The sequence below is a fragment of the Brachyistius frenatus genome, unplaced genomic scaffold (genome assembly GCF_029030835.1).
Source record: "Brachyistius frenatus isolate BFR_SWC_R1_liver_20210118 unplaced genomic scaffold, ASM2903083v1 Contig_134, whole genome shotgun sequence".
NCBI lineage: Eukaryota > Metazoa > Chordata > Actinopteri > Embiotocidae > Brachyistius > Brachyistius frenatus.
The window spans coordinates 188,720-211,598 of NW_027210733.1; the positions used below are offsets into that span (position 1 = coordinate 188,720).

General features: G+C 39.3%; 1 protein-coding gene across 3 annotated transcripts; it reads right to left on the reverse strand.

The window, feature by feature from the left end:
* Positions 1-6,797: 6,797 nt before the first annotated feature.
* galr2b (galanin receptor 2b) lies at positions 6,798-17,167 on the reverse strand. 3 transcript variants are annotated; one of them, XM_069714767.1, is made up of 3 exons: positions 17,008-17,167; positions 13,190-13,486; positions 6,798-8,950 (listed from the first exon to the last, which is right to left on the reverse strand). In XM_069714767.1, the coding sequence occupies exons 2-3, from the start codon at positions 13,483-13,485 to the stop codon at positions 8,188-8,190; spliced, it is 1,059 nt and encodes a 352-aa protein (XP_069570868.1). In that variant the 5' UTR covers position 13,486; positions 17,008-17,167; the 3' UTR covers positions 6,798-8,187. The 3 variants fall into 3 exon arrangements, with proteins under 3 accessions (XP_069570868.1, XP_069570867.1, XP_069570866.1); XM_069714766.1 differs by having other exon boundaries at positions 13,190-13,573; XM_069714765.1 differs by lacking the exon at positions 17,008-17,167 and adding an exon at positions 15,588-15,620 and having other exon boundaries at positions 13,190-13,573.
* Between the last annotated feature and the right edge of the window lie 5,712 nt (positions 17,168-22,879).

A 22,879-nucleotide genomic window follows, 5' to 3' on the forward strand; every position in this document is an offset into this window, starting at 1 on the left:
TTTGAATAAATGAAGTGATTGTTTATGATTCACCAGCTTTTCGGTGAACTCGCAACCGAGATAAGGTTTTACAATTTCGGTAACGGAGCCTGATTTTGAATCAGGAATTATTATTATTATTATTATTATTAATTTGACCTTTTGTAAAATTGTCTGCGCCAATGAAAAGTTTTTGAAAACTTTTTATCTTTGGAGGCCAATCTTTATTTGAGGTATTTCTAGTCTAACATTGACTGTCCCTGTTTGGGGGCTTCATTATGTGGCGCATTAGAGATTAGTGTTGTTCATGAAGCGGAAAAAGCAGCTTTTCAACCTGTGGGCTTTCACGCTCAAGGTTTTGCTCGCAGTGTGGAGAGAGATCCTTCGACTGATCGGAGTACTATCAAATGTTGGATCACACCTGTGAACTGACCACGCACAAAGACGTGCACACAGAACGTATCCTTGGGAGTTGCTGAGGGCTACTCGCTAATTGTGAGGTGGCCGCACTAAGAGCAGATGTCTAATCTGTAGCCTTCTCTATCTTATCACGGCTGTATTTCGAGCCTGGCAGGAATTGTTTAGTGCAAATGATCTATTTGTGATAGATCACATTACACCAAAGAGACTAAAGTAGATGGTAGGTACGCGCTTAAAAACACCCTTTTTACATCCACACTTATCTTCATTTTTTTTGGCAGCACTTCCTTGCATATCCTTGTAATGCATGTTTTTTTTTTGTATTAAAACATGGAAACTCTCCTTCAGAAAGCCTGAAACTTTTTTTTTTTTGCAGATAATTTTACGTTTCTTGATATCAACTTTAAATATAGAGACTGACAAAAAAACTGAAAAAAAAAAAAAATTCTCAAGCCAGTTTGCATTTGTTGTCTCCTTTACTTGCCAGTGTAAATTATACGTTTGCACTTGAATGGCCCACGAAATGAAACTGAACGTAACAGCACAAAGTCAGCTGGGTTAGCTGGGAGGCTTTAATATTCAGGGCTGCCATGTTTTCTTCATATTCGGCTCCTCATCACTGCTGCAGCCTACAGTGAAGAATGTGATATAATAAATCCGTTACAATAGACCAGAGGGCTGTATTGTATGAGCTGTTGCTTACAAATCCAGTGTAAGGAATTTTTCTTTTTTTGTTCTTTTTGTTTTCCTTTTTTTTTTTTGATGATGAGATGCTGCTTTTTTTTTTTAGATTTCTAACTTGAATCAGTTTAATATATTTATAGTGCTTTAGCCTCCAGTGATCCTTTGCCTGTTAAATTATGCATTATTTGAGTACATGATCACGTTAAATGTGTTTCCATTTCTATTGTTTGTTTTATTTTTAAATATAGAGTATCAAATCTGTTATAATTCTTACTGTGAAAGCCCCAAAAGTGAACCTCTTTATTTAAAATGAATGAAATGTGTATAATAAACAGCAGAGTGCCTTTATTACCATGCTAATGATGTCGACAGTGTAACTTTCAGACAGAGATGCGGACATAAATACCAGCGACTAGCTTTATATATTTGTTTGCTGTTTTTGAGACGTTTTATTTTTATTTTTGAAAAGTTGTCCCTTTTCCGTTTGTCACTGTTCCGCCTTTTTTTTTTTTTTTTTTTTTAATGTAAATATGTACAATTGTCATTGTCCAACAGCCCAGTCATCACATCCAGAACCCTGGACCTGTTTCTGTTCTCTAATTAGCATGGTAACCATTTAAAGGTACCGCGACAATAAATACATGCAATAAACCAGCACTTTGAGTCTCGTTTGATTGGTCAGCCTTCATCTTTTGTCCCTGCATCGGTCGAAGGACGTGCTGTAAATGCGTGATGAAGCACGCCGAAGCGTTTACGAATTCTTTTCCGCACGTGGCAAAATAACGTTTGTGCAGGATTTCCAGAATCCATTGCGTGCTGAAATCGTACCATCCATATCCACGGCGGCGGTTGTGTTTTGAGCTGCAGTGTCCTGCTGCGGACTGTAGATGGCACTCTTTAAGTGATAATAATCGGTTAGCTGCACCATATGGCCGCTTCACACTGATCCGTCCACTGGAACTGTTGGAAGAAGCATATCGGATGATGTAGAGAAAATAAAATGCGTTGTGGATCGATGTGTTTGTTGAATATAAATACAGGTCTGAGAAGGTTTTCCTCTGGATATGAAGAGCAGAGTCTCACTGTGAAATCTGGTTGAATAACCTGCACTGACCCAGTAGCTCACAGGATTATGCAAACACTGCTCTCTCTCTGGCTGTTTAAATATTGATTGCATTAAAACATGGAGTAATCAGTTTCCTGTAGAGATAAAAAAGAATTGCATTGCTTTTTTTCAGGACTCCTACCAGCGACACAAACAACGTTTCTCACTTTGGTTAGATGCTATGATTAACGGGATGCCGGGAGTAAATAAATACGGATGCCGCAGCCATGTTGTCTTAATTATGCTCCCCCGTATTAGAAAACATTTTTGGGTGATATTAACGTGATGTTTCGTCAGTGCAATTTTAATTTCCCACCTGTGAAAGACACTGCGTGATCACTCTTGGGAGGATCTCTGCAACATGTAGACCAACATATAGACACACTCACTGCTGCCTTCGAGTCAAGAGACCTGAGTTTGTAACCTCACTTCACGAGTCTACAGGTCAAATATGAAGGGAAAGTGTGCTATTTGGTCTGCAATAGATATACTGTTTTATACAATATAACAAGCAAAAGGCTGGTGCCATGACCCTGCACACAAACTGTTTTCTTTCAAGTGTTCTTTTTTTTTCTTTTCATTTTCTGATCATTGAACTCATTCAAATTATACATAATCATTTCATTATCTGATAATTATGTTGATTTTAGCTTTGCAATTTGACAATGTTGTTTGGCAAATACATAGTAAACATGATGAATACTGAATATTGATGTCTTTGTCATTAAATGTGTTTTGTGTCATCAAAATGTGAAGGGAAATGTCATGTATTGATTTTCAGTTAGCATGCTTAAGTCCTTGATATTAGGTACTTGACAGCTATGGATCGATGGCCTCAACAAACAAAAGTCTTTTCAAATTAAAATATGAGAATGAAGCAACTGGAGTGAGAGAACGTCAACCTTTTGCATACAGACTTGCAAGATATAAGACATGTTGCTAAATTCAGCTGTAACTTTAAATCTTTTGTTTTTTAGTGTTGTGGTCCACTGCGGAATTAATATATTTAATTATCTTGTTAATCTAATTTTGATAGATGTGTAGATATGAAGTCATTATTTTGGAAAAGGCACAGATGATACAGGAGGAATTTAATTATTGTCACCCTCAGCTGCATATTCATATTACATATACTCAATTTGATGTTTATCTTCTTAAGTTCAGTCAATTGCCTCAAACCCTGCGTGACTTACTGCAGCACTATGCTATTCATAATTTAGTGAAAATTTTTTGGAATCAAAGCATTTTTGTGCTTTGGAGGACTACGTACAGCCGGATCACTTGAACTAAGGCAAAGTATAATCTTTAAATACGCTTCTCTGCTACAATTTACTATTGCATCTGCTGTTTTAGGCTATCTTGACTGCTAAAGCTTGTCTGTTTTTTGGTAGCTGGAATTGTTTGTGATTGGGTTCTTGTTTTCACTCAAGTAACTGTGAGTCTTTGAGAACAAGTTTAAGAGTTAAACTGCTGGTCTTTTATTTCCAATTCTACAAAGGCCTAAGTTGTATTTGACTTTCCACCAGTTTGAGGTAAAAAAAAAAAAGACTCTCTCCAAGAGAAGTAGGGACAAAATCTAGAGACTGTTGCGAAAGTTGTCTTTGTTTAGTAATCAGTGGTGTGATTCCATTCCAGCCCATTTGTAACACCCGGTGACGGGAGGTCTAACGACCAAGGCGTGTGGTCTGACCAGCTGTAGCCAATCCTGTTGTAAAACCAGGAAGAGTTTGAAGCGTCAGCGGGGACTCGTCGTATGAAGACTGAGGAGTCTTTCGTTGGAGTCACAGGGGGGAGGCTGAGTAGAGCTGAGTAGAACTACCGCCACCTGAGAATGTGTGTACTTTCCGTACCTGTGCGTATGTCTACTCGTAGATACTACAGGCCTCACACTCGTTCACACCGACGCCGTAACCTTTCCTCTGCTATCTATCCCACCTGTTTCCACTCTTACCCAACACCTCGTCGCAGGAGGACTCTGGAACTGCCGGTCAGCTACCCGCAAGACAGACTTCATCTCCGGCTTTGCTATCCAGCAATCGCTTGACTTCCTCGCTCTCACTGAGACCTGGATCACACCGGACAACACATCCACCCCTGCTGCTCTCTCCTCTGCCTTCTCCTTCAGCCACACCCCCAGACCCACTGGCAGGGGTGGTGGTGGTGGTACAGGTTTACTCATCTCCCCCAAATGGAGGTTTTCTCTTTACCCACTTCCACTTCCTACCTCACTGTCTTTTGATTTTCATGCTGTGACAGTTACTCATCCGGTACAATTAAACATTGTTGTTCTCTACCGTCCTCCGGGTCCTTTGGGAGATTTCTTGGGACGAATTAGACGTCCTCCTGTCAAACTTCCCAGAAAATGGCCCTCCACTCGTCCTTCTGGGTGACTTTAACATCCAGACTGAGACGTCATCTGACCTTTTGCTCTTACTGTCTTCCTTTGCTGTCTCACTCAGTCCTTCCCCTCCTACTCACAAAGCCGGTAACCACCTGGACTGTATTTCCACCAGAAACTGCTCCACATCTAACCTCACTGTAACTCCACTTCATGTCTCTGACCACTTCTTTATCTCTTACTCTCTCAAACCGACAACCCTCCCACATCAACAGACTCTGTACCTGTCCGTCGCAACATTCGCTCCCTCTCTCCCTCCTCTGTTTTATCTGCCCTCCCTTCAACTGACTCTTTCTCCCTCATGCATCCTAACTCAGCCACAGACACTCTCCTTTTCTACTCTGTCTTCCTCTCTTGATTCTCTCTTGTCCTCTTACGTTACGACAGGCCCGCAAGTCCTCCCCAGCTCCGTGGTTGTCTGAGAGCCACTATGAGAGCGGCAGAAAGGAAATGGAGAAAATCTAACCACCCTGACGACCTGCACACTTATCAATCTCTCCTCTCCTCTTTCTCTGCCTCTATCTCTGCAGCCAAAAGCTCCTAACCAGAATTCAATCCTCTTTTTCCCACCCCAAAAAGCTATTCTCCATCTTCTCCAACCTCCTTGACCCCCCAAGCCACTTTGTCAACTACTTTACTAAAAAGACAGATGACATACGCTCCTCATTTTCAAACTCAGCTTCTATAATTACATGTCCATCATCTTCATCTTCATCCCCTTCGCTTTCTCCTTTCACCCCCCCCTGTCTCCCAATCAAGTCCTCACCTTGGTAACCTCCGCCCGCCCAACCACCTGCCCCCTTGACCCCATCCCATCTCACATTCTCCAGTCTATTGCTCCTGACCTTCTTCCTTTTCTCACCCATCTCATCAACACTTCTCTGTCAACTGGCTGTTTCCCGAACTCTCTGAAGGAGGCGAGAATGAAGCCTCTCCTGAAGAAACCCACCCTCAACCCGTCTGAAGTAAACAACTACAGACCCGTCTCTCTTCTTCCCTTTCTTTCCAAAACTCTCGAACGAGCTATCTTTAACCAACTCTCCTCCTATCTCCACCATAATAACCTTCTTGACCACCAGTCTGGTTTCAAGGCAGGCCACTCAACAGAGACTGTCCTCCTTGCTGTCTCTGAGCAACTTCACACTGATAGAGCAGCCTCTCTCTCCTCTGTCCTGATCCTTCTAGACCTTTCTGCTGCATTTGACACAGTGAACCACCAGATCCTTATTTCCTCCCTTCAGGACCTCGGTGTCTCATTTGTATTACATTTTTCTCACAGGTTGGACGACATGCTATACTATTACGTTTTTTGCAATTTTGGACGACATGCTATAGTATGACTTTTTTTTCTTATTATTATTTTTATAACATGCAGTGGTGCATTGGTTATCACTGTCGCCCCACAGTGAAAACATTCTGAGTACAATCTCTGTCCTGGGCCTTGGGCCTGGGTATGAATTGTACACGTTCTGTCTGGGTCCTCTCTGGGTTCTCTGGCCTCCCACCAAAAAAACATTAATCTCAGGTTAACTGATGATTCTACAAATTGCCCTTAGGTGTGAATGGTCTTCGTGTCCGTCTGTCTCTATGTGTTGGCCCTATGATAGACTGGCAACCTGTCCAGGGTGGACCCTGCCTTTTCCCAAAGTGAGCTGGGATATGCCCCAGCCCCCTGCGACCCTGTTCAGGATAAAGCAGAAGGGAATAAATATATTTAATCATGGGACTCTGCAAGACTTTTCAAATGCTATCAAACAGAATGTGTCCAGTTCTGATTGTAAATTGAATAATTTTCGGGGGATTGTGACACTCAAAACAGGTTATTCATAATTTGACTGCCTCAAAAGCTGCAACTGAGTTGGCTTACAAGGAACCTATGACATAATCATGAGTTAACAGTGTTTTTGTAATTAATCTCAATGGCAGAAGGGAGAGACAAAAGTTCTGCACTGCAGTTTTGGTGCACATTTTGGACTTAACAAACCCCAATTACAGTCTCACAGCAGAAAACTGTTTATTTGGTAATCTGAGTCTGTATTACATTGTGTTCTAAAACATGTTGATAAATTAATTTTTTTAAATAGCCTATATATAGTCATAAAACCTACAGGATGTGATATTTGAAAACACTACAAGATGAAACATAACAGAGATATTTAAATATATACCATAAATGGGGTCTGCAAAATTGCAGTAAACACACCCGAGGAAAATGTTGTGTTTTGAAAGTAATCTCTTAAGAGGAAAATTGCATCTTACACAACCTGAACATAATAAAACTGAGGGTTTCCACAGCTCTGAGGTAGGACACAATCTTACAGCAAAACAGAGACACTGAGGATTTTCTTTCATTTGGAGAAACAAGCAATTTAAAGTCTGTAAAAGCATGATAATCATTTGACAGCTTTTTAAACTTTAAATTCACAAAATACACACATTTTAAAACATATCATTTTTAAATATATAAGTGCACTCATTGATAAACATATTCATTTAAATATATAGTAATTAACAACAAAGCGAAACATGCCATGAATACAATCATTACAAAATACAAGTAAAGCAAGAAAGGTTGTTCTGTTTTTCCGTGGGATCCAAAAGACTCAAATCTTCCACCAAAAACCGTTTGTATTTAATATTTGTAGATTTTTAATGCTGTTAAGAAATTGAAATTTAACTGACTTTCTTTTTGGCAAAATTTTTTGAAAGTGTTACATCACTAACATTCATTTTAATTATACAAATATGATATTAATAAGACAGAACAGCATCCACATGCAAGATACAAAATATATAACGTCCTGCTCCATTTAGAAAAACTACAACCTTAATTTCTCACTAGCAAGTTCAAAACTCACCAAATTTTTTGATTTGGACCACATTGAGAGGTTGAAGTACCTGAACGTTGAGTAGTTGAATATGCTACTGGAAATACTGTGGTTTGTTGATGGCTGGGAGGATGGTCTTCACATGGGTGGAGGAGAAGCACCGCTTTGCAGAGAAATGCCGTTCCTTCTGACTTACTATATGTGCCTGAGCTGTACAGTGACCCTAACCTCCAACAAACCCTGTCTGAAGCCAAACAAAACAACACACAGTGCTGACTTACACTGATTTCCCTCCACAGGGTCCAACCTTTAAACATCGATAGGACCATTTGGAAAAAGAAAAGCTGAAACATAGTGGAACATGATGGAACACATTCTGTGCTGTTCTTAAAAAGTTTTGCTATAATGTAAATTCTCAAAAACGGCCAAAAATGTAATAAAAGTGCAAGCCATGGTTAAGGCAAATAGGGGAAACAGGAACAGAAATTTTTGGTAAATACCAACAAACCATTCTAACTTTCTGCGTGTAACATGGTGAGTAGTACTAGAATAACAAAATATGTAGATAAATGGTTACACAAATATATTTTAGTCGTAGATTTAAACACATTAATACTCTTAATCTCTGGAAATATGTGTTAATCCATGTTGTCCTTCCTGTTTGCCACCAAAATTGTGAATATCATGATAACAAGTTTCTTGCAAATATGAGCTGCAATGTCTTTCACATAAGGCAATCTGCACTGAGCCTGTCAGCCGAACTGAATCACTTGTCAAGTCGGCTGCTGAAAGGGCAAATTCAGGGTCACCGTGGCTTCTCTTGGCTCTGCGATCGGCCTGTTAATCATTTCACATTCATTCTGTCGCATGTTCTCCTCGTTCATCTGTGACACCTCTGTGGAGCCTGCTTCAAACCCCGGCACAGTATTGGCCACATGTACCACGTGAACCTTATTTCTCCCATTTTTACTGAGGATACAGCTGAACACTTTCTTGAAGCCTTTGCGAAAGTGCTTGGACACCAGAGCATACACGATGGGGTTTACACAAGAGTTGGCGTAGGCCATGCAGTGAGAGAGGATCCTGAAGGCGTACGTGGTCTGATTGAAAGGAAAGTCTCCGTACAGGTAGCACAGGATCACCACATGGTACGGCAGCCAGCATATGCAGAAGAGCACAGTGACAATGATGATCATTTTGGTGACTTTGCGTTTGGCCCTCTTGGATTCTGACATGCCGTCCAGAGGGTCAACGGCCGTCCACAGGTATTTGATGGTTCGAGTGTATGAAAGGCTGACGATCAGCACAGGGATGACGTAGCCCACCAGGAAGGTGCACGTGTCCAGCACCTTGCGGTTCTGCTCCTCCCAGCCGGGGATACACACTGTGCTGTTGGCGTAATCAATCAGGTCGTAGTAGCTGAGGTATGGGCCAGCAAAGACCAGGGAAAGACCCCAAATAATTACCATGGCAACCACTGCATTACAAGGGGTTCTTAGCTCTCTGGAGCGCAGCGGGTAGCGAATGGCCAGATACCTACAAAGAGAAAAAAAAGAATCATGCTGACTTATGTGCAAATCGCATGAATGCTGATAATAAGTGGACTTACTGAGCCAGTGTGGAATAATATGATAACTATAGGTGCAGGGTAGTATAGCTAGCCATTTAGGTCTATTGACATTGACTAGGCATTCTGACCTTATTTGGATCTTCATTGCAGTTAACGACAACACAAACCGTACAAACAAACATTGCAAATGGGGTCGATATCTTTTTTTTTTTTCTGGAGCTATTTTCTTGTTACAGTTTTCTTGCTAAAAACAGAGATAAGAAATATATAATATAAACTACATAGTAAACTGACTGCCTTTTTTTTTTGGTTTAATGTCAGACCTTTACCGCAAAATTGCTGAAAATCTGAAAACTGGCCTGACGGCACGCTGCAATGACTCATTATCGCCTCTTACAAAATGGTGTTACAAACAGTACTTAGATCTTACATATATGTGTGTGTGTGTCCATTTTAAAAATATTAGGTAAGTAAAAATATGTTGGGATCATGAGCAAAATTCACTTAAGATATCAAAAGTACAAGTCCTCAAGGCAGAGAAGTGAACCCTGTAAGAGTAGAAATCGTTGTCACCAAATCTGAATTAAAACTCAAGTTTCAGTTCTCCCAGTAAAAGTGAGTTTGCCTGAGAGATACTCTCAAGAGACAAAAGGCAGCTGAAGATACATTTTCTTAAATTTCAGTTTAGATTTACAAAGGTCATTTACTCAAAACCTCCTAACTTCCTAATTTCAGTGATGTATCTTGTAAACTACTTTTGGTAACTTGGCCAACAGTTTGCTCATGGAGATTATGGGGACATCCAGTCTCCACTAGGCATGATGCAGCCTCCACACTTACTGTTAGCCTGGCTCACACTGAAGGTTGTGTGTTGAATGATAATCAGTCACACTACAGCCATTTACTGGTTTTAGTGAGTAAAAAAAACAGCATAGGGAAATATGTCAAACAGCCCACGATATTCACAGCAGGATCTGATCTTGCATCCATTGGATGTTAAAACCAAAAAACAACAGCGATCATAAGTGTGCTTTGTGCTGAGCTTTTGATTTTACTGAGCAGGTAGGTGATACAGTAGATGGTGCGATGAAAAAAGGGCCCAATGTTTTTATGATGCCAATGTTTTTTCAAATAATCTGACCCCACACTGATTTTCACGTATCATTTGTGAAATCACTGCCTCATTATCCCCTGGTTTGTTCATCATTGAATAAATAAAATGCAACCTGCTGCTTTCTGACCTATAGGAGCTATTTGAGGTACTGCAGCCTCTTTTGCCCAAGGTGGGGATTCTGGGTAATCCATGTCCTCGATTTCCACATTTACAAGACACTTCAACAAGCTCTCCAGAAACAGTAAAACAGCCTGTCTGGTCTTTGAAAGCTCAGTAAATGGGAACCAGAGACACTTACATGTTACATTAAAGGCAAAAAAACAGACCATTTTTACCTACTTAGCACATATGGAGCTTCAGTGGTTTATACAACATCAAGTACTGAGACTCTCTGCTTCATCTCCCTTATAAGAGAGAGAGCGAGTGAATGGGCAGCCAGTCGAGGCTGATGAGATGCTTTGCTTTTTGCGATTCTGAATTACGTTTTACTGATTTAGAAACCAAGTAAGTTGCAAAATAGCAGGCTGAGAAACATTTGTTAAAGGTAATATCAATTCCCCTCAGTTTCTGTGAAATCTATCGATTGAATTTCAAAGTATTCTTCACAAAAAGTACCTCCTCAACCCAGTATTTCAGTTTTAGCTGTATTATTATTTTCATCTTGAAGACATAAGATGGGAAATTAAAAAAATCAATACATAGATTTTTTTTCTTAAGTTTTGACATTTATAAACTGCATGCCTTATTAACTCTGCAACATATGTTATCTTGTGGTTTTTTTGTACTGTTACTCTATGTATGCACCAAATGGTTGCTTTCAAACTGCAATATAAAAAGCAATAACCCTAAATTGTTTTCATTTTATTGGAAATGATTTTCATGCTGGATATCTCTGCGCTATAAAATCCCAGTAAACATCTGATCTGCCTGTGGGTAGCAAACGGCAGCAGCAGAAGGTTTAGTATGAGTGTTTGCATGCTGCAGTTCACTCAGGCTGAACTGTGATTTAATTCCAACTGGGAATTCCTGGTCTAAAGTGTAACTATAAGCTGCTGCTTTCTTTTTTTCTTTAACTTCTCACAGAGGGACTGAGGAGAGAAACAGCAGAAACGCATTAACCTTGCGACTCAGATGTTGCTGCTTGTTCTTTTGCAGACTGAGGAGGATATGACAACTCAATCCGCTGAAACGTAAGCAGAGCCATTTGTGAGCGGAGGGTGTCTTCTGCAGAGGGCAGCAGCACACTGGCTGTCCATATTGACTGAACTGATTATGTTGCCCAACAACCATAATGATGACTTTGAGCTTATTCTGCGAAGGGTACAATTTTCAGCCAGGGATATTGCATGATTGTCTCATAAGATATTCAATTACAGATTTGGCATCTCTGTGTGGTCATTTGGGTTGATGACTAATTCCATAAATGTGTATATCTAAGGTCTAAGGTCGTTGTGAAGCATTAAATGCACTTAAGTGTGAACTCTACAGTGTAGAAAAAAGTTGAATATAAGGATAAAATAATGTGTCGCATGACCAGACAAAGTGTGGGCTTATTAAAAAAGCATCCATGCCTCCCCTTAGGAGTCTTTGGGGCTTCATACTCTGTTATATTATAACTTAAAAACCAAAAAAAAAAAAAAAACCACATGTTATATTTGTAATTTATATTATTGTTACCATATTTAATCTAACTTGTCTTCAGATGCAAACATGGAGATGACCCAGTATTTCTTGTCATATTTACAAGCTCGTCAATGGAACGGGAGATTTTTGAGTCATACATGGCTTTACCTGAGGGAACACCTGTCAAGTAAGTAATACAACTCATTATGTTGGCTTCTTCTGTTAAGTTCTGTTACATGTTTTTGGTTTTAAGGCTCCATTCTCCTCCACTTTTTTTTTTTTTTTAACAACAATAAACATATCTGATACAAAATTTAAATAGAAAAATAAAGGAAAACCTCATCTTGCAGTTGGTAAATGTGACATAAAGACCAACGGATCATATAGATGTTTGCATGTGACAGCAAATTTGATTCAAAAAATAGTTTCATATTGCTATTATCATTTGTAAGGACAGGTTCTGTTCTGCTGTCACCGTGACTGACTGAATGCACGGGTACAAAAAAAATGCCCCTTTATTTTAAGTAATTGAAATCCAGATGTGGCATGCAGCATAAAAAGTCAGATAGTTCGATTTTATAGTGGTGAGCAACAGGAATTCATGAAACATTAAATTTAAAAAAAAAGAACATGAACTGCCATTAAGATCTGGATGGATGGATGGATGGATGGATGGATGGAAAAATGGAATAGAGGTTACGCATGACTACAGCTCTTGGAGGAATCTGGTGGAATAAATTAAGTGCTCTGAGAGAACATTGAGTAATCTACATGCAAAAGAATGAATGACTTTTTAAATGGATTAAACACAATATGTGAGAATTAATTATTTCAGTTTCTAATTTAAGCCACACTTTACTGCTACAAAAAAAAAAGGAAAATAATCAAACGGTTATCCTCCTGCTTCCTGACATTTATACACATCCTGTACATTTCTGACACAAAGAAATACAAGAGGATAAGTAGCAGCTACTGATGAACCAATTCATTCATCAGTCGATCCTCTGAATACTAATAACTGCTGTGTAATGCATACTAATGGTAATCATTAATTCACTAATGTCATTCAAGCAAAAAGGCTAAACATAATCTGATTCCAGTTTCTTGGAAGTAATGATATGCTGCTTTGCTGTTCTTTTTTTTTCTTCTTTTTTTCTGCCCTACAGAGTGAATGTATTTTAGGGTTTTGGGGATGTTGCTTGAACAAAACAAGCGATCTGAAAAGGTTACCTTGTTGAGAACCTGTCTCTGTGACTTTGTAACTAAACAAATGCACAGATGTATTGTTTAAGAAAATGACCATAAATTGCAGAGCCAATAGCGACACCTTTTTTTTGCAACAGGAAACAAAGAGATTGAGATTCTAACACTGTAAAATGTAAGTACCTGCTGTGTTTTATAATATACTGACATGTGTTTTCAGCGCACAAACAGTTTCTCCAATTGAATTGACGAGTTTTGATTGTACCTGTCAACAGACACGGCGGCCAGAGTGAAGCTGCTGGCGTACATGGTGAGGTTGATGAAGAAGTGGACCACTTTGCACATGAAGGAGCCGAACACCCATCCCTCCAGGGAGTAGATGGTGGCTTGGAAAGGAACGCAGAAGATGATGAAGAAGAAGTCGGCTACGCTCAGGTTGAGTATGAACAGATTGGTCGTGTTGTATGCGACCTGGCCGCTCCGCAGCAGCACGGCGAGCACCAGGCTGTTGCCGATGGTGCCGAGCAGGAATATGAGGGAGAAGACCACAGACACAATCATACTGGTGGGGTTCAGCTGATAGCTTTCAGACACATTGGCCTGTCCTCCTGGCCAGCTGAAATCTTCAAAATCAGACATGTTTGCAAATCTGAAATGGGAGAAGAAAGAAGATGCACATGTCAGGCAAATAATGAATCACCATCTTGGGGATTTTGGCTGTTTTACAATCATCACTGGGGAAATCTTGAATCCTATCGACTGAAAATATCAATCCCATCTTTTTCGAGGCAGGCTCACTCAGAGGTGGTTTCATGCCAAGTTATTTGCAACTTTTAAAAGCATCCTGAAAATATGACAAGTCTGCAGGCACCAGAAGATTTTTTTTTTTTTTTTTTTATACAAATAATCCCCAGTCGAGTCATGTCACATATTAATAAACCAAGAATGAAAGGCTGTTTTTAATTGGCTGGTGATACTTTGTCAGATGTGTTCTGGGAATTTTTCGAATTTTTAATTGAAAGTATGTTGCAATGCAGTAGATCCCTGGATTTAAATTTCATATAAAGGAAATGTCACTGGATTAATTTCAATCGTAGTGCTAAATTTATAGTTTAATCACAGCTTCTTCTTTTTTTCAGTCACATAGAGAAAAAGATCATCTATAATGTGGATATGTTTTTCTGCTTCTTAGTGTCTTCAAATATGAACTAGATGGTTTTCAGGGAAAATCAAAAGGGGAAAAAGTTCATCTCTTCTGGCAAACCTTTGCTTTACCCAAAGATTACACAAGTATTGACCATCTGTTCGTGATGAGCCGTGGTGAGCAGAGGTTTGTCTATTTCAATTTCTGACCAGCAACAATGTCATGTTAGAGCTTGTGACGCGCTGCAGCCTCCGATGACGTCAGCGTGCACTCTCAGGCTTTTTCGTCAAGATGTAATTTTGCACTTAGGAGAGTGATGCAAAATTGGGGCTTTAAAACAAAACAGGTGCTCTTGATGGTGAGTTACAGCAAATGATGCAAAAGGCAGAATTTCTCTGAACATTGTATATAATCCCATCTATCTGTCAGAGAGTTCAGTTCTGGATAAAAAGGTTGAACTATGTATTATAAGCAGGTGATTCTGCAAACCATGTATGTCTGCTTTTATTTTTTCCTACTGTGATTTGACAAAAGCATCAGTGTGCTGTTTGTCAAGAATTGGCTGGTAGCTATGAAAGCGAGGTAATCGTATGTTTGGTTAGTTTTAGGCACCAAAACTACTTAAACCAGATAAGATCATGGTTTGGGTTAAAAGGTGAGTGATATAGCTCTAAAGTAACAACACAATGTTTTAGGGTATTTCTGTGATGACAATATTCTTGATTATATGATGAAACACAGAAAAGAATAACTGTTTACAGTTTTATGTTTTTCTTCAAATATTCAGTAAAATTAACATATTACTGTGGTCTACTATACATCTGAGCAATTGTATTTTACGTCATACTACTGTGCTTCGTAATGGTATCACATACGTTACGTCACCAAAAGACATGTTGTGTTTCTTTCATGTAATATACTGTTATCATCGCGAACGATACGATATGGCACACCCTAAATTAAACTAATTGTTTGTAATGTAACTTATGTTACGTCAGGTATGTGACTTAAGTTACATTACTTATGTGGCATACGTTAAATGCAATACTTTAAATTCAAATGAGTCCACGTTAATTATTGGTTTCATATGTCACCATAAAGCCTGGACTCAGAAGCTCTGGAGGACCAGAGGTAAAGATGAGTAGCTGGAAGAAGACGCAGTGTATGTGTTTTAAGTGTATTTCAATCAGCTCTTCATCCAGAAAAAATGAGGGAATTATTAATAGACTTCAAAGCAACACTTGTTCAAGGATCATAACAGTGTGGCATTGATATCTAAATTGTAAATCCTCTGTATTGAAAACAATTCATTTTATATCCCCTTCAAACAGTGGACTGAGTATACAAATTTAAATTTTTGTCATAGCTAGTCCTTTTCTGCCACTCAGATTCATTGGAATTACAAAAATTGTCATCTAAAACAGAAATGTTCCTTCTCACCTTGATTACCACCACATAATTTGTGTTGGATTTTCAATTTTCCAGTCATAAAAGTGATAAGAGAGCGGAAACAACTCACATATTTGATAACGCCCACCGGTGTACCCCGAGCTCTGCAACCATCACATGACAAGAGATGAAACACTTTTTTTTTTTTTTTTTTTTTACGGAATCACCCTAAAGCCAGCAAGCAGTGTGATCTAAATTAAACTGAAAATGCATGAATGAAGGCTGCTAATTATCCCAACAGAATTAACTGCCTAGTATTTTATATGAAAGACCATGATTGTCCATGCCAGCACAAATGTAAAATGCTTGTAAAATGAATGGAGCTTTGATGATATTGCTGCAATGAGAAGCTCAGATTGCAACAAAACTACTCGTAAAGGAGAATATTGGATTTTTTTTTTTTTTGGCAGAATAAATCAATCAGACATATTTTAAAAGAGTAAATCAAAATCGTGAGGAATAAAAGCTGGCTTTTTATCTTATTTATCACCATCTTAGAATGAATTATTAAACATGATTAAACTTTTAACATCCTTTGAGTATCAAACTGTGCTGCCAGTCTAACTGCATAATCAGAATATTGCCTGGAGAAAAAAATGAAGAGGACAGTCAATGGCAAATAAGTGACACTTAAAGCAGAGAGAATAGAAGCATAATTATGTCCTTATTGACCTAATAAAGACAGGAGGGATATAACATCCACTGGCTGTTGCTGCAGAGGAATTTTCTTCCCAGCTCTGTGTCAATGCCAGACTTCAGCAGTCTCACTCATGGTGTGGCTGACTCTCTGTACTTCCCACTGGTGAGGACAATCTGGACTGATATTGAATTTCCAGCTGTGGTGGGATATCAGGGCTAAGACTCCAGCTAGCATTAAATAACACGTTTAAGTGTCAGTGGGATCAGAGAAAACAGGGATAGATCTACAGAAGCTTTATGATCTGACAGTGTGGCGTGCAGGCACCCGGCAGGCTGTTAAAATGAATACATTTTTTTTTTTTTTTAGCTCTGTGTGACGGGTGTGAGGGAATACAAATTATTTTTAGAAACAAAACAATGAGCAAAGAGAACAGCAGAGCCAGAGAGGAAGGAGGAGAACGATGGGGACGTAGCACAGTCTAAACCAGACCCTGTGGGAAATACATCTTCAGTTTAACAGGAGATGGTGGCCTTAGATTAAGGAGCACAGACATTATAACACATTGCATCACCATATTTTGCATCATCATCAATATGCAACAGTCTGAGAATGAGGTACACAATATCAGAGCTATTGGGGAAGCTTCACAGCAAAACTTTAGAAAATCAGCTGAACGTTTCTGCATCCTCTGATCAAGTGATCAAAGTGAAAATGCAGAGTGTGTACCATACATTTGAATTGCAAATGACATATAGGTACAGACTTTTTTTTTTTTTGTATTCTGCAAGAGCAGCAGAATTAGAATGCAGATGCTGCATGATAAACCTACCAGACTGCATGATAAACCTACCAGACTGCTGATGGGTTTGACAGTATCCAACGCCTCAGCGCTCCTCTCAGATTAGGAACGACACTTCCAGTAGTCCTGCTCTGTTAAAATGCTCACACTCTTTACACTGAAGCCTATGTTCTTCCAGTGTACATCGCTAACTGCCTGTGCTGCTGCTGATGTCTTACTCTTTCTCCGCCTCTCCCCCTCCACCTCCCACCACTCTCCCCCTAGCGAGGACTCCTCCTCCACATTCATTTTAATGTTCACACTTCACTGCAGAATAGGATTGCAGAGCGAAGGTATGGAGGGAGGCTGCGGCGTCTGGCGATCAGTTCACAATCGCTGCCTAACCAGGAGGTTAACTGATAAGCTCTGCGTGACGCTGACGGTCCCTCTTAAGAATCTGCACACAAATGCTGTATTGAAATGAGACAGTGACCTTTGCATTGCTGTTCAATCTTTACCACGGCTTGGTGTGCAGAGAGGGAAACCACTGTCTGCCGAGATGGATCACACTTCAATTTAGCCAGTTCAGGGGAGGACACTGTTGGAGCTGTAATTAGTGGGTAATGAAAGTTCAGCATCAGCACACTTCCTGTATGGGTAGTTTATCTTGAGCCTCAAGCATCGTTTCAGGTGGATCTTTATTAATGACTGCAGTGTCAATAACTCCTTCTGTGATAAATTATTACATCAAGACTATTTAATAGTTTTTTGCTGGCTTGATGCTAAAACTAATTAGATATTTTCTAATAAGAAATGTCATAATGACAAAGATACCATATGTTTTGCACAGAAATGTTAACATTTCTAGTATTGACAGACTCAACTATTCAACTAAATATGCTGAAAAAAAGCAGTTTATATTATAAAATCAACATCGACTTGGTCTGTTTTATATAACTAGTAGGATTTGCCTTTTTCAGAGCTCGTCTGTCAGTCTTCTTATTGTGTAATGTAATGTTTTATTATATGTATTCACCGTAAGTATGTGACAGTGAATCATGTGTGGGTGGTGTCAAATTGTATTGTCACTATATATACATGTTTTATACAAACTGGACAACAAGCTGCCATGCTACAACTGCGAATAATCCAAACAAATAATTTAAAAAAACATTGAATCAGATTCATGTCAGGTGTAAAATTGAAATGGTTCAAGAATAAAAAAAAATGGGTCAAGCTGACTTCTTGAATAATTTAAGATAAAACAGGGGACAAGAATGACTCATGGTACAGAGAGCAGGCAGACAACCAATGTCATTGATTGTTCATTGTCAGCTATGATTCAGCTTGTCATGACCAATACAATCTGCGGAATAAAAAGTTGCGAAGTGACAAATTGTGTCAGTGATACTACAGGATGAAAACTACAGCAGTAAATGTATCTGATTCCTGACACATTTCTTTGATATTTTATGAACAGTATTCAAGATGTAACGCCTTCTCGTGCTTCCTCCTGTGCCTTTTAACCCGATCATTGTACTTCCAGCCCATCCATCAAACTGCCAAGTGTGCAAACAACATCAAACACTTGTGGTGACCACTAACAAAGAGAGGATTTGCACTTTCTGTTATGGTGAGGCCTCACAATGCAGTGCTGACCACCAGTTGTTTAGTGAACGTCTTGACTTTCAACTCATTTATTTACACAGTGGTTCTGATGAGTCATTCAGGCTCCTGGCCATCTCCAGCTCACTCCAGAGTCACTAGAACATGTTTTACAGAATCATCAGGGTTTGGCGTGGGCTGCACCTCCCTGCGGTGCTCGGGAACGAGAAACCTTAACCAAGAAACATTCAGATACAACCTCAGAACCTTTGGTCTGACAAGTCTCTGCCTCCTCCTGGTCCAAACACGCACCGTGCCAGGCTGATCATCCATCAAAAAACTGCATGACACTGGGTCAGACAGAGGAGGACAGAGCATCATGTCTACACAGAGCAACCACCTGTAGAATAAAAACAGGCTTTCTCATCAATTACTTTACATTACTGTGATTTATATCACTGTCACGATGTCATTTATTATTGCTTTTATGGGTTTTCCAATATTTTTGTCCAACTTCTATAATATTTGGCAGTGGCATGGGAATTCTGACCATTAATGGTATGAAAATAGTTTTCAATTCATGTATTACAACACTAAATTACAGTCAGACTAATTCCAGTTGAAAAATGTATTATTTCCCCTGGTTGCGTATGTAGTAACAGGACCACCTAGATTTAAAAAGGAGGGCGAGAACAATGGTCAATGGAAACAATTCAGTTCGGACAATAATGAGTTCTGGCCTCAGCGTAAGACAAATTAACATTTAGAAATACCTCCGGGTGTTGTTTCATGCTAAAGTTTCCATGGCAACGGGAGATGGATCACTATGAAAAGAGGGGGAAAACACAGGATTGATTTCCACCCAGAACAGAAGGAGTAGCATTACATTTTATACAGAAGTCTACATAGAAATGCTGTGAATTGGTGAATTATTAAAAGGCAGCTTTAGGCTAACAGGATCAGAAATGTTTCTTCTGCTTACTCTGACATAGAACAGTTCTGTGACAGATTCAGCACAATGCTGGGATCTGCAGAGCAGTTGTTTTTAGTATGATTTGCCAGAAATAAGTTACTCTAATCGATTTAAGACTCATCGAATAATTTCAGGTATACAACTTCATTTTGTTGTATCTTCTTAAGATCATTTTAAGAATAAAAATAGCATACGACAAGAGAGCAGCGTCTCAAACGTCTGTTTAACAAATATCTTATTACTAATAAAAATGCAATAAATCATGCAGCGTATCAGTGACACATGTTGACACTTTCTGAGCTGATAAAAGCAAAGTAAAGTGAAACTGCTGTGTGAATAACAGCCGCAGTGTTGATCGGCAATTAAATAGCTCCTATCATAAGACTGTGACAAAACTACTGATAGAATCATTATTTTTAAGTGCCAACATCTCCAAAAAAAAAATCTAAAAGCTCAACATAATTATTTTGAAACGACCACCTTCGCTGCAGTGCAAAAACAAGCTTTCAATATTGAGGTTTTACATTAGAAATCAATTACATGAACACGAGTGTATGGTTTTTAGGCTGTGTGTGGACCCGCTCTATTAGTTTCCGCTCAGTGCGGAAGATCAATCACAGCTGTTGTCCCAGAGGAAATGAGAGCTGTGTCTAAGGTGAAGTGTTGAACTCACATTCTCACCTTGGCTGATGATCACTGGGGCATTTCCATCCACTGGAACCTGCTCTGCACAGAGGTGGAATCAGAGGTAAGTGTCCACACCGGGCAAATGGATCAGCTGGCAAAGACTAGGGATGGAAGAAGTATGCATGTGTTCTGCTGAAAACAAAGTTCTGGCATTACTATTTAAGCATATTCTAATACAGCAGGAGTTATGCATACAAAATCTATAGTTAATAAGAATCGTGTCGGTCACTTGTGGGTCTGAGTTCCACCACTATTTGACAATTTACCGTATCTACCACAATAACAACACATTGGTCATTTACAACAGCACCACTCCGAATCCGCCTGAATGAAATGGTGAATATTAAATCTCACTATGTTGTGTCTCTTTCTGTGGAGGTCATACTGCAAATAAAATTGCTGCAGGGTTTATACCTTTATTTTTTTCCGGAGAAAGCACCGTGTTCAAAGACTTTTGCACAAAAGACGAAGGACATGAATCATGACGTTTTATTCAGAACAAAGCCTTGATGAACTTGTCATGCACACATCTCCATTCATACTGTGTGGCAGGCCTTCAAAGTTGCTGTGATTGAATCATTTCTTACTCATCTTACAAAAAATTGATGCTGCTACAAAAAAAAAAGACGGATTACGACCTATGGTAAAATTCCAGACTCTGACATGGCACATATTGTGGAGGCCAATAATACTAAATGAAGGGCTCAGGTAAGGGCTCAGGCTGAAGCACTTATTTTTTGAAAAGAGATGACTGTGTAAGAAATAGTATAATAAACATGACAGGATAATGAGAAACCAGAATCCTATTGTTTCATCATGAAATAAAAATAAAAACATCGATCAGGTTATTAAAAATTAGGAAATATTGTCTCAGACGTGGAAAATATGCAACATTTCCCTTTTACAAGTTTATTTGTAAAGTATATTCAAATGGTTCTAGACTACTGGTCTGCCTCAGCTGTTCATTATATTTAGTGCTAATCAGCTAATGTTAGCATTCTAACATGCTTAATTAAGATGAACCGGGTAAACATTATTCATAAGCATGTTGTAAGCATGCGAACAGTTAAGCATTTTTGCTCAATGCACTGCAGAACCACTGACCTGTCTGTTTGCTTACAGCCTTTAGAATCAAATATTTTTTGAAATGACTTTTTAACTGCAGTCAAACCAAAATAGGAGCGTGTGCAGCACATTTTAAATAAATATGGCATTGGAGCAAACCTTACATATATACGTTGCTCAAACACTGAAAGCTGTCGTACTTGCAGTGACATCTGAGACTGTGAGCTACAGGACCCTCAGATCAGAAAAGAAATCCAAAGCAGAGCCGTTCTCTTGCCTCATTAGTAGACTGATCACAGTGGCAAAAGAAGGTCTGATTGCAGTTTGAAGTTACTGCAGGACTGCAGTGACACAGAGGGTCAGTCCAGATCTAAGCCGCACGCTGTATATGATTATCCCCTTGTTGTCATAGAAACCAATGCAGATTATATCAAGGCTGCACCTAATGTTGGGTAAGATCAAATTTGTCTTGGGGTGTGTGTGCATCCGCGGATGTTTATTTTTCAGGAACGAAGGAAGAAGCGTGTGGGCTGAGCAGAAACCTCTGCATGCAGGCTTCTCCTTCAAAGTGCATTTTACCGCACAGCAGAGCTTCTGAGGGTGTCGTAAATTGACAATATTTACACTTCAGAATTCTAGCAGCGTTACTTTACGAAAACTGACAGTTTAGAGATGATTTGAATCCACGCTGCATGTTGCGCTCAAACCATGATAATCAGACTGACTGTGAAAATAGGAGAAAACACCACACTGTAATTGTCCTGATCTGGTTACACCGCAGGATTATTGGTTTATTGGCGAGTGTACTGTATCACACTGCTGCACCCCTGTCACTTCACTGCAATAAAACACTTATATCCACTCCATGTAGCATTTTACCTAACTCTGTACACAATTACTGTCATTTGTTCAAGCATCCAGCTCAGTATTCAACTCCGCTTTCACGCAATCCATTTTTAGATCAATCTAACGACACGAAGGCCGTGATAATATAGATTTGGCAGAGCCTTTCATAAAGCCTTTTTTTTTTTTTTTTTTGGTAGGGACAGTCGTGGGTTGCTCATGCCTGCTGTCAATACAGGTATGAATGATGAATGCATTTTTCTTTTTTTTTATGATGTCACAATGGTGCTCAACAAAGAGTGCTCAGCCACGTAGAGAACCTCTCAGCAAACCTCAGCGGGGACTGACATAAGTAATTTGCAGGGGAAGGAAGCATTCATTAGCCTCAGAGACACCACTTCAAACAAAATCTCATCAAAACAACAGATGGACATGGCTCCCTGTGCCACGATCAAATGATTGCTTCTGCAAAATGAACATGCTGGAAGAAACGAGAACAAAGTGAATAAAGTTTGTGGAAGAAGGGAACGTTGGGTAGAGTTGGTTTTGGATTTAAAGTCACCATCATCGGAGAGACGGCCATGTCGCTAAAACACTGTGATCACGTTACATGTATTACTTGTTGAAACACTTGACTTATTTTTTTTTTTATGAATAACTCAGCTTTCCAGCGTCAGAGGTTGTTTTTGTATCTCGGTAGCTTTTTCAGACATCTTTAGCTGAACATCATGAACCCACAGATGACTCTGAAACCATTGAAGTCTGCCCTTG

Excerpts from the sequence above, each read along its gene's own strand:
- galr2b (XM_069714766.1), bottom strand. The coding sequence starts at position 13,563 with ATGTCTGATTTTGAAGATTTCAGCTGGCCAGGAGGACAGGCCAATGTG. Across the intron at positions 8,951-13,189 it reads GCCGCCGTGTCTGTTGACAG|GTATCTGGCCATTCGCTACC; the intron begins GTACAATCAAAA and ends TTCTCTTTGTAG.